The 11761-nt window shown below is 34.5% G+C and overlaps 1 protein-coding gene across 2 annotated transcripts; it reads right to left on the reverse strand.

Moving 5' to 3' along the window:
* Window positions 1-1750: 1750 nt before the first annotated feature.
* Window positions 1751-6080, reverse strand: LOC112696599 (triosephosphate isomerase, chloroplastic). 2 transcript variants are annotated; one of them, XM_025749429.3, is made up of 9 exons: window positions 5736-6079; window positions 5310-5336; window positions 4064-4133; window positions 3516-3639; window positions 3240-3324; window positions 3002-3134; window positions 2715-2888; window positions 2160-2242; window positions 1751-2054 (listed from the first exon to the last, which is right to left on the reverse strand). In XM_025749429.3, exons 1-9 carry the CDS (start codon window positions 5934-5936, stop codon window positions 1998-2000), a joined length of 954 nt encoding a protein of 317 aa, XP_025605214.1. In that variant the 5' UTR covers window positions 5937-6079; the 3' UTR covers window positions 1751-1997. The 2 variants fall into 2 exon arrangements, with proteins under 2 accessions (XP_025605214.1, XP_072053112.1); XM_072197011.1 differs by lacking the exon at window positions 2160-2242 and having other exon boundaries at window positions 1751-2099; window positions 2688-2888; window positions 5736-6080.
* Between the last annotated feature and the right edge of the window lie 5681 nt (window positions 6081-11761).

The following is an 11761-nucleotide window of genomic DNA, read 5'->3' on the forward strand; positions in this document are numbered from 1 at the left end:
TATCGGGTGGTTTGAAGTTCCGCGGTACCTTCTCCTTCATGATCTCTTTGCGTGAAGGGATCATGGTTACCTTCGGGGGTGGTGCCGCGTTCTGTCCGGTCTTTCAGGTTAGCCTCTATTTTCCGCAGTTTTTCTTCTAATTCTCTGCGCTTTCGAGTCTCCCTTCTCAGATCTTGTTCAGTTTCTTTCTGCTTTTTTATGTCCTTTTCGAGTTGTTTCAGCCGGTTTTGTTGTGCCCGGACTGTTTCTAGAATTTCCGAGCTCTTCTCTTTTTCGGAAATTTGTGGATCTTTGTTTGGGAGTGATGTCTTTGGGCGATTCTGTTTGTTTCCTCCTGGAGTGCGTGGTGATAGAGGGCTGTCCGGTCGTTCTCCGGTGTCAATTTCATCCTCTTGTTCAGATGCAGCGCGATCATTGTTGTGAGGATTGTCCGCCATGGTAGAGGGATGACTTCCAGGTCCCCGGCAACGGCGCCAATGTTCCGAGGGTTACCTGAAACGCGTAGCTCGGTCGTCCGGAAAGACCCGAGGTGGGGGTTCAGGGACCCGAGCTTGATATGTTGAGTGGTTGGTGGTTGTACCTGCAATGACACTCCGATGCTTAAGTTATGTGCATGGGTCCAAGCAGATATGTGTAGAATATGGAATGAATGCCATACCTGGGTGTTCCAGTGTATTTATAGTAGTTGGCCGTGATCTTCCCTGGATAAGATATTCTTATCTTATCTTATCTTTTGGGAGTTTTATCTCTATCTTTGTGGAACCGCCTCTTCTAGGCCTTTTCGGCCTTTAGGTTTTGGGCTGCGTTCCTTTTGATGGGCCTTCCTTGTTTTATTGTCCGAGGTCCGACCTTTAGGCGTGGGCCTTAGGACGAGGTCGGACCTTTCATGAACTTGCCGAGTTGGAGGAGCCCGGTCAGGGTATGAACAGCTACATCTCAGTTTGAAATTTGGCAAGGCCAAATAATAAACAAAAACTCTAAGTATTGTGTGTTTGAGTTTGTTATATGTATGAAATATTATAATATGTAAGATTGATGCTGTCCAATCCATCTAACCATAAAAATTTAATCTTGTGTAGGTTAATTTTTCATTGCTTAAATAGTTGGTTTAATTTGAAAACAGTGCTTTGTAAGGATAAACCTAGGCATCTAAAAGGCTAAGCCTTCATTTTCTTATCAATAAAATTCTACGGTCCAAAAAAAACCTTTAAAGAAATCACATCGAGAACCAAAGCACCATTAACATTTCTTATAATGACTACAGCGATCCTAATTAAACATTTAAGCTTGAAATCAACCTTTTCAGTATCGGTGAAAATGTATCCACGTACACTAAAAAAGACGTATGGCCTCAACAATACCAATTTTCGCCCAAACTATGATTTGGATTACTAGTCAAACCAAGAATAACATAATACTCAGTCTAGAAAGCAAAGCCGGTAAACAACAATCAAGGGCAATTTAAATACCAAAAATTAGAACCTGCCACATTCCCAAATCTAAACCAATGCCAATAAAAGAGTTATATGATTATTAAGTGTACTCAATTTATATGAAGTACTATATAAACTCTTCCATCGTCCACCATTGAATTGGACTCCCAACAGGATTCGCATGTTATCTAACAGTAGACGATAAATGGTCAACTGAGTATGACAAACACTCTCCTATCTAATACAGTACTAATAGTAATACGGACTATCCCATGCGCAAAGTAAACCAAGGTCTCTTAAGTCTTAAGATAGATAGGTATGATCAACTATGTTTATTGAATAACATTTATTGCCCTTTAAAATGCTTAATTATCTCTAATCGTTACAAGAGAATACAAGCTCATTGGAAAACTGCGACCATGCTTTTTCTACTATGCCATAGAAAATTACAACAAAGATTGATTGGGATGAAACTGTTATAATACACTCCATATTATTGTCATATATAAGATTATCAAGTCTTTGTCCTTAATGCGCTCTTATTTCCAAAACCACAGTAAGTAATCAAGCGGCGACCTTCTTTTCAGTAGCTGAATTGACAATGGTAGCAAACTCAGGACCCTGCACCACAAGCGAAGGCCGTAAGAAAAAGTAATCAATGGAGTTCTTTGATCAACTCATAGTGACCCCAGTATGGCCAATAAAATCTTGAAGAAACCATGTTACCTTTAACGAAGCACCGCCAACAAGAAATCCATCGATATCTTCTTGCTTTGCAAGCTCAGCACAGTTGCCCCCATTTACAGACCCTGAAAACCGATAAAGACAACATGAAACCTTAACCTTTCTGAAATTTCTGAGTCACTCTAACAGGTTAAGTTCAACGAGGAACTAAACATAGAATTAGGACATTTTTGGATGAGCTTTTACGAAAAAATCTTTTCTCAAGTGATCACTTTTTAAAAGATCTTTTAGAAAAATAAAAGTATTTTCCTGTTTGGATATAGCTATTACATTTGGGTACAACAATATAAAAATACTTTTTTGATTATTTATTATGTTAAAATATCTTTTTTTTTTAAGTAAAAAAGATCTTTTAAAAAACAATATAAATTGTAGCTTTTAAAAACGATGGTTTTTTTATTTTTTTAGTGCTTTTACTTTTACTATTAAAATTTTGTCAAGTACACTAAAAAATAAATAAAATTACTTTTTTGTTGAAAAAAAGATATTTTTCTAATAATTTAATGACACCCAAACAAGCACTTAATGATTTATTACCTCCATAAATAATTCTGATTTTGGATGCAACTTCGGCAGAAACATTGTTTTTGAGCCAATCACGAACAGCTACATGTACTTCCTGAGCCTGCTGGGGTGTGGCCACTTTACCAGTTCCAATGGCCCATACAGGTTCATATGCAATCACGATATTGTCCCAACTAGGCACTGCATCTGTACATAATGCCCCGCATAATTGATTTTATGGAAGTAATCACCAATCCACAAACTTGGTTTTCCCCAAAAGAAAATGGATTTCAAATCGGTCGTAAGAAGCATAAATTTACCTGCAAAAGCCTTCAATTGCTGGTAACAAACATCGAAAGTTTTCCCAGCTTCCCTCTCTTCTAAGAGTTCACCAATGCATGCTATCACTCCAAGACCCTCACTCAAAGCATAAGCAGCTTTCTTTCCTATAAACTGGCATTGACAAGCTTTGGTTAACAGAATATAGCTTAAAATAAAAATAATAACGAAAAAAGTAAACACTAATAAAGGCACTGAAAATATCTGTGTTTGTATTACATCATCTTTTTCTCCAATAATATGTCTTCGCTCTGAGTGCCCAAGAATAACCCACTTGCATCCAAGGTCTTTGAGTTGTTCCACACTAGAAAAATCACAGAGTAATAAGTGACACACTTAAAATGTTACAGTGCGGCACACGAGGACCAGAAAATAAGAATATTGACAGCAAGGTAAATGTGAGCAATAAAAGGGCATCTATAATCATCACACTAACACAAAAATCCAAAGATCAATCTAATTGAGCCTATGTCATCAGGGAAAACCCAATCTAACCTGATTTCTCCCGTGAAAGCCCCACCTTTTCCCACCCAAGAATTCTGTGCAGAAATTTCAATCCTATCTGTAATTGAGCCTTTCACCTGGTCAATGTACACAAAGGGAGGCGCAACGACAACATCTGCACTTCTCGCAAAATTATAAGGGACTATCAAAACAGAATAACAAATAATATATAAATGATAATGATAATTATGAAAAAACTTCTGGTAAAACAATATGATCAACGTATATGTTTAGGTAATTATGTCCTACGTGCTGAACAGCACTCCAAGTTATTACATCATTTTTCCAATACACGTCTATTATCTCATTGCCATTTTGCTAATTTGGTGTTCCATCAAAGCAAGAGAAAACTGGGGAAAATAAAACAGAAAAACAGAAAAAGAAAAAAAAAAGGAGGGGGGGAGGGAGAGGCTTCTATTTCAGTAACTGAGCCATTCTTAATTTATATGGTACAAAGTTGAAAAGAAGAATATATTTGTCATTGACTAAAGCTTACAACAGGAAACACTTAAAATTGAAGATTGAACACCAAATCTCACCAACATCAGCCTCCAATTTCGCACTGTTCAAGTCAGAGACAAGTTTACTGATGGAGTCTTTTGTTCCATTCTAGAGACAACAACAAAAGTAATGAAAAATTATATACAAGTATACACATAGTATTGAACGAGAAAATGTGAAATGCAATCCTATTTATTACTGAACTTCAAATTGACTGAATCATGAGATCATGTGATGATGTTTCCAACTGCAATAGTGAATAACTGAACCATGAGACCAAAAGAATGCTTAGTTATAGGTGGTTGAAAGCATATAAAACAGAAAAAAACCTACTGAAAAATGTAATTCAAAAAAGAACCTGTGTCATTAAAAGAGATAAAAGACAATAACTTTTTTATTCAGCACAAACCAAATGACAGATGAAGATAACCTTTGAAGCATGCAGGAAATTCACAACATGACCATGTATCATATGAGAAACACAGGCTGCTTTCTCTTGGAAATATTTTAACAGTCTAAAGGATAGGTTTCACTGTCCAAAACCGTTACACTTAGTGATGAAGCCATGAAAAGAAGAAAAGCAAAATGTGTTTCTTTAGTTCTGTAATGAAGAGGAGTTTCTCATATAAAAAAGGCAGCAGGATGCTAACTTCAGAAAACTATATGGTGCAATCAACTTGTGTTATAGGAAGTTATATACAGGTACAGGCCACAAATAAGAGAATAAGGGACCGAGTTCAACAAAACCCACAGGGAGACTCGAGGGAAAGAAAATCTTATTACTCAAAAAAATGGCAGAAATCACAAAGGCTACATATTTTAATATGGGTTATGCTAGGTAACCAATGACTTTTTTGAACAATATGAACAACCACCAATAAAACAAAAACACACTACATCTCCAAATTACCCACCTAAATTTTAAAATTAGAATGACCATCCACACACTTAGTGAAATGAACATCCGATATATCAATTGTTCACATTGTTTAGTATTTTCATTGTCTACCTATACTTTTCCTTTTAATATTTATATCCTCAACAAAGCATACCTAATGAGTTATGCTGCGGATTTTACATTCCATAATGTGCTGCTATAAGTGTAAGAAAATATATTGAGAGTTGTGATTTCGTAGTTAGAATCCATTATTGCTGTAGTGCCAAAAATAAAAGCTGTTTATGCTAAAATAAGAAAAAACAAAGACTGAAATATTCAACCACCTACAGGGAGCACTGTAAAGAAACCATAAATAGTGTAAAAGAATATGAGGGATAGACACTTACACACTTCCAATTGCCACCAACAAAGAACTGGAATCACAAAAAGGGAATGAATAATATCAATAACCAATATACAAGTAGCAAGACGGATACATAAACACAAGAAAAAAGTACATTGAAAAAGAAAATTAGTAACAATGCTTCTGAGTGGGTGGATAATAACTTTAGTATTATTCCACAAACTGTTTCAGAACACAATGAGTTGAGTTATGCTAATCCAGCTAAATAACAAGCGGATCAATCCAAACCCGTTAAGGAAAATTACATTCTCCACAGAAAAACACAATCAATCGTTTAACCTAATCAACAAAAGTTAACCCTTTTTTTTTTCTTTTCTGAAGTTGAAATTTGCCAAAAAAAACAAAAAAAAAAAAACAAAACCTTCATGTTTAATAGAGATAGAAAAGAAAAAGGGGGAAAAGAAGAAACCTTTCCAGTGCCGGCCATGGCGACGACGGGGCGGGAGGGTTTAGAAGCAGTGAGGGATAAGCGGAGGTTGAAGTGAACAGTGTCGAAGAAGGAGTGAGTGGCAGAGAGAGAAGGTTGAGAGCCGAGAGAATCGAGCTTCGGGGAATGGCGGCGAAGGCCAATGGAGAGATGAGAAGCGAGTGATGATGAGGTTGCAGCCATGGCTATGGAAGTGTTTGGGTGGTTGAGGCGTGTTGTAGGTTCAGGTACCAACCAAAACAGCTATAATTTCTAGTTTTGGATTGGTTTCGTTTTTGTTGGCGACACACCCTTTCTACATCTCTTTACCTACCACCAAAGTAAGTCCTAAGACCTAATTGCATTTGCATTTAATTATATAACCATACATTAATAAAATTAATTATTTTTTTGCTCAATTGTATAAATTTTATTATTTAACAATCGTAAAAGAAAAATTAATCATCAAAATAACTATAACATAAAACAATTATATTATTTGTACACTAAAATCAATTATATATAAAATATATGTTAAAATATAAATAAAAATAAATTAAATTATATATATTTAAATATAAATATATTAGTAACTAATTTTAGTAGATAATTTTAATATATGAATAATATTTTTTAACATAAAAATATATTAAATAAAATTATTTTATTTTATATTAACTAATTTAATAACTAATTTTTAGAATATATAAAATCGAGTAATTATCCAAATCAGTCCCAATAATTTTAGAATCAGACATTTTAATCTCCAAGGAAAATTAATAGAGCAATGCTAGGAGGCCAGCAACATTTATGATTGGTAGCCATCAACTAAACATCAATGATGATTTGATGGTGTGAGATTGGTGTGAGATTTTATCCAATGGCCTTTCTCTGCTGGTTACATGCTGGCCAAAATGCAATAAATTTGTTGCCCCCTAGACTTTTCCAAATTAATATACAGATCAATCTCCAAGATTTTACTCCAACAGACAAATCAGTCCCAGTTCATTTTCCGTCAAAATAATTACCCAGATCAGTCCACAAAGATTTTAAAAACGGACATTTTAGTCCCTAAAAAAAACTAATATACAAATCAATCCCCAACGTTTCTCTCTGTTAGACATAATAGTTCTCCGTCCAAAAATAAAATAAAATAAAATTATTATTATTATTAATTGCAGAATAATATTGTACTATACCTTTTGTATTTTTTGGATAAAAACAATGATAAATTTATTCATTAAATTCTTATATATATATATATATATATATATATATATATATAGTCACTCAATAATAATAATAATAATAATAATAATAATAATAATAATAATAATATTATTATTATTATTATTATTATTATTATTATTATTATTAGAGAATTTTTAAATTCAAAATTAAAACTATTTGATATTTTTGTATTTAATATAATTAAAAGATGTTCTACGTAAAAAAAACATATATGTTTGTATTAAAAAATATGTATTAAAAGAAAATATTTTAATTTGAATTTATATTAAATATATATTTTTTTAATACAAACATATTTTTTAAAATAGTACTTCTTTTGATTTTATTAAATATAAAAATATCAAATAATTTTAATTTTGAATTTCTTGTAAAATAATTTTTTATAATTTTATTTATTTATTTATTATTATTATTATTATTATTATTATTATTATTATTATTATTATAATCTGTGTATTAATTTTTTTTGGGGATTGATCTGTATATTAATTTTTTTTGGAACTAAAATGTCCGATTTTAAAAATCTAAAGGATTAATTTGGATAATTGCTCTAAAATCTTTTATTATTTAAATTATGTTATGATTTTATGTTTTGTATATTTAATTTATTCTAATGAGTTTATTAAAGTTTTTTTTTATTCTACTACGGTATTTTTTCGGATTAATTTAAAAATAAAATAAAATATATAAAATTTATCATAATTAAGAAAATTATTCTTCTCCGGTCCTCCCCAACCCTTCTTCTTTTTTCTTTTTTTTTTTTGGTCGATGGATTGAACAACCCCTAATCCTAAGTCCCTCAATGGATTGGACAACCCTCAATCCTAGGTACATAATACACCCACACACTCCTCACACATTTATCACATTTTTCTCCCTGATTACAACCAATCGGGCTTGAACCTGCGACCTTTGAGGTGTCATCCCCCCTTCTGTTTGATCTTTGTAACTTCACTAACTTGTGATTGTGGCTCATATTCTTTTGCAAATAGAAAAAAGCATAGCATAACACGGCGGAAGGGAGGCTTGGCAAAAATATTCATTGCTATTCTATTTAGGCCCGCAGATTGCGTTTGGAAATGGACGTTTTTTTTCGTAGCCCAAACCGCAAATTGCATTTAGGAATGGATTTTTTATTTTTTTGGAAACCCCAAAACGTAGATTATGTTTTTTGTGGGTCAAAAAATTTTTGGAAGCTTTAAAATGCAACTTGCAATTTGAATAAAAAAATATTTTAAACAAGAGCCTTGCCTATAAATATGAAACGAGACTCATGTTAGTGTTCTCACTTCACTTCTACTTCTATTACTCTTTCTTCCATATTTGAATGATACGTAGTGAGTTTTTTTGCATTTAATAGTGTCAAAAAAGTCAAATTAGGTGAGGTTGAAGTTATGGAAGGTATTGCACATATGCGAGTGTATTTTAACGGTGAGATTATACCAAATACACACGAAGGAGTGACTTTTGTATGTGAATGTCCATTTTCATTTGCTATTCCATGTACCATGAGTTTTGTAGAGTTGCAAAATGGTCTTTATGAGAACATACAAAGTCACATTTCGAAAAGGGTGAGCAATATTTCGTACCAAAATCCTGTACAAGTATTTGGTGGAATAATACAGTTTCAACTAATATTCATCACTGACGACACATGCATGCAGCGGATGTTCTATATTTATCAACAAACCCGATTTCATGTGCCGATGATAGAGTTGTACGTTGAGTTTGAATAGCATATGGGGATGGATGCGGTTGGCGACGATGTCAACGTTGATGAACTCGGGGATATAGATTGGGAAGAAGATAACAACGACAGTGAAGAGGAGTTTGAAGCCAACTATGAGGTCGATGACAAAAACGATGACGGAGACTTGGCAGGCAATCCAGCGGTACAGAATGAGACGGATGCGATTGTAAGCCGCACCCCTTTGGCGTTCCATCTTTTATGCGGACTCTAGATCTCGAAGCCATGCATGTCCCGGAATTTTCTGAGTATGCGGATATCGGTATGTTATCTTATGGTTATTAATTAAAGTTACCACTAACATTAATTTTATTTTCCTTGTACTAATAGGGGTTTCTTCATCGTAGGTGGAAGCAAAGTAGCGGCAGAAGATGGCAAGTTTAGGGTCAGAATAGAATTTGGTTCCAGGGAGTCGATGATATCTACAATTAAAAGCTACACTATTGATGAAAAATCATCTTATTCTAGCTTTTCAAGCATTTTTCATTTGTTTCATTAGGTTTTATGCACTTTCTTGCATTGTAAGTAAGTAATTTAGAGTGGATTTGCATGGTTTGGTTAAATCAATCAACCATCCTTTATTTGACACAAAATCATAAGGTTTAAGCTAGCATTAAGTAATTTTTGACTGATTTATAAACCTTGTGAATGTGGTGATGCTTTGATTGGTTGTTTTGATTACTTGTAGGTGAAGAAATGATAAAAAAAAAAGAAAAAATGAACCTTAGAGCACGCTTTGGACCTTAGGCCACACTTTGGAAAGCGTGACCCAAGGCACAAAAGCGTGGCGCTCACCAAAGGAGCAAGGGTCAGTCACAAAGCGCTCAAGCATAGCGCTTTCTAATGTAGCACTGCGCTTTCCCATTTGGCGCTACAAGGATGACCAAGGCATTGCAAAGGAAGCACTCAAGCCTAGCGCTTTCTAGTTTAGCACTGCGCTTTCTAATTTAGCGCTACAGAGATCAATCACAAGGCCAGCGCTCAAAGTGAAGAAAGCGCTACGTCAAATGTTTTCACTTTTTTGTGGCTCTCCAACAAGAAAATCAAGGCGCCACACCAAACAAGGAAGCCAGCAAGATTCGAACCAAGCACATGGAGGAATGAAGAAGCGCTACTTCACAAGGGAATTGGCACAAGTGCATTCACCAAAGCTCGAAATGGGGAACAAGAGGAATGCAAGGAGGGGTGCTACGTGAACTTAGTTCACTTAGCGCTATTAATTGAAGCTTGGCACAAGGAATTTGGTTCAAATTGGCTCCACCAAGGCTCGAAGAGGGAATCCCACTCAAGCATGTAAGTGCTGCGTGAAATTACTTCACCGAGCGCTACACAACAAGGCCAAGGATTGAGTGCTGCGTTTTCTCTTTTCACCGAGCGCTTCCCTGGGAGGGGCCTTGGTCCAAAAAATTCAAGTAAATTCAATTCTTTAACAAAGTTGAAAAGCCCACTCCAAATTTTGAAGATTAAAAAAAATAGAAAGTGTATAAATAGAAGTTAGTTTGATTTGTTTAGGACCTTTTTTTCATTTTTTAGTTTTACACTTAGCTCATTTTTCATTAGTTTTAATTGAAAGCTCTAAAACTGAGATTGGATCTCAGTCTTGCTCTCTAGTCTTCATTTTACTCTTCCATCTTCTGTTTTTAATTTTGGATCGAGATTGAAGGAATTCTGTTTCAATACTTGATCTGAAATTCATCTTGTTCTTCTTCTGCATAATTGAGGAATTGGATCTGAGTTTTATACACTGTTTTCATTTAAAACTCTTCTGCAATTTAGTTTCTATTTGATCAAGAGAAGAATTGAGATATAAATCTGCTTTCTAGTCTCATTGCTCTTTTTGGATCTTCAATTTCTATTGGAGAATCTCATAATTGAGCTCAGCTTCTTCTTGTTTTGCTTCTTCAAGTAATTTTCGCTTCTGTGTGAAACTGAACTGAACTTCTTTTCTTCACAGCTTACTGATTCACTTTAGCTTGCACTTTTCTTGCTTAATTTTGAATCTCAGCTCCCAAATCCCTTTAAGCTTTCAGAAATTTAAGTTTTACAGCAATTTAGATTCAGTGGTTTACATTTCTTGTACTTTAAGCTTCAGCCATTTACATTTCTTACAATCTAAGTTTCAATCATTTACATTACTTGCACTTTAAGATTCAGCTCTTTTACTTCTTCTGCTCCTTAATTTACTATCAATTCTCCCTTTCCCTTTCAATTTCATGCAATTTAGCTTTTTTTTATCACAATTCACTCAAATCATCACTTATTTGCTTGACTAAATCAACCATCTAACTAAAATTGCTCAATCCTTCAATCCCTGTGGGATCGACCTCACTCATGTGAGTAATTACAACTTGATGCGACCCGGTACACTTGTCGGTGAGTTTTTTGTTGGATCGTTTTCCACACATCAAGTTTTTGGTGCCGTTGCCGGGGATTGAATTAGATTAACAATGATTAAGTAAGGTGGTGGTCTAGATTAAGCACTTTTTCTTTGTTTTTCTTTGTTTTTAACTAACACACTAACTGTTTGAATTTTTGCTTAAGCTAACCATAACCTCACTCTAGCAATAGAGTGAAATGTTCCTGGTTCTTCTGGTTTTGTGTGTTTATTATTGTTTTGTTTGTATGACAGAGACAAGAAGAGAGATCCCCAACTCTTGTGATCAAGACGAGAGGACTCTCAAGAGATTGAGAAGAGAAGAAAGAGGGAAGAATGTCGTTGGAGAGGAAGAAGCTTCTGAAGAAGAATATCAAGAAATGGAAGGGAATCCTTCTAATTCTAACCCACCAGAAGGAATGGCCAACAACAATCCACCTCAGAGAAGAGTTTTGGCTTCCTACACATTTGCAAATCCAAGGCATTATGGGAGTAGCATCCTTACTCCCAATGTCAATGCAAATAACTTTGAATTGAAGCCACAGCTCATCACTTTGGTACAAAACAACTGCTCCTATGGAGGATGCCCACTTAAAGATCCAAACCAACACTTATCCACTTTTCTAAGGATTTGTGACACTGTCAAAACCAATGGTG

Source organism: Arachis hypogaea, chromosome 6 (assembly GCF_003086295.3).
Source record: "Arachis hypogaea cultivar Tifrunner chromosome 6, arahy.Tifrunner.gnm2.J5K5, whole genome shotgun sequence".
Classification (NCBI taxonomy): domain Eukaryota; kingdom Viridiplantae; phylum Streptophyta; class Magnoliopsida; order Fabales; family Fabaceae; genus Arachis; species Arachis hypogaea.

Excerpts from the sequence above, each read along its gene's own strand:
- LOC112696599 (XM_025749429.3), bottom strand. The coding sequence starts at position 5,936 with ATGGCTGCAACCTCATCATCACTCGCTTCTCATCTCTCCATTGGCCTT. Across the intron at positions 5,337-5,735 it reads CCATGGCCGGCACTGGAAAG|TTCTTTGTTGGTGGCAATTG; the intron begins GTTTCTTCTTTT and ends TTGTGATTCCAG. Across the intron at positions 4,134-5,309 it reads TTGGTGGCAATTGGAAGTGT|AATGGAACAAAAGACTCCAT; the intron begins GTAAGTGTCTAT and ends TGTTGTCTCTAG.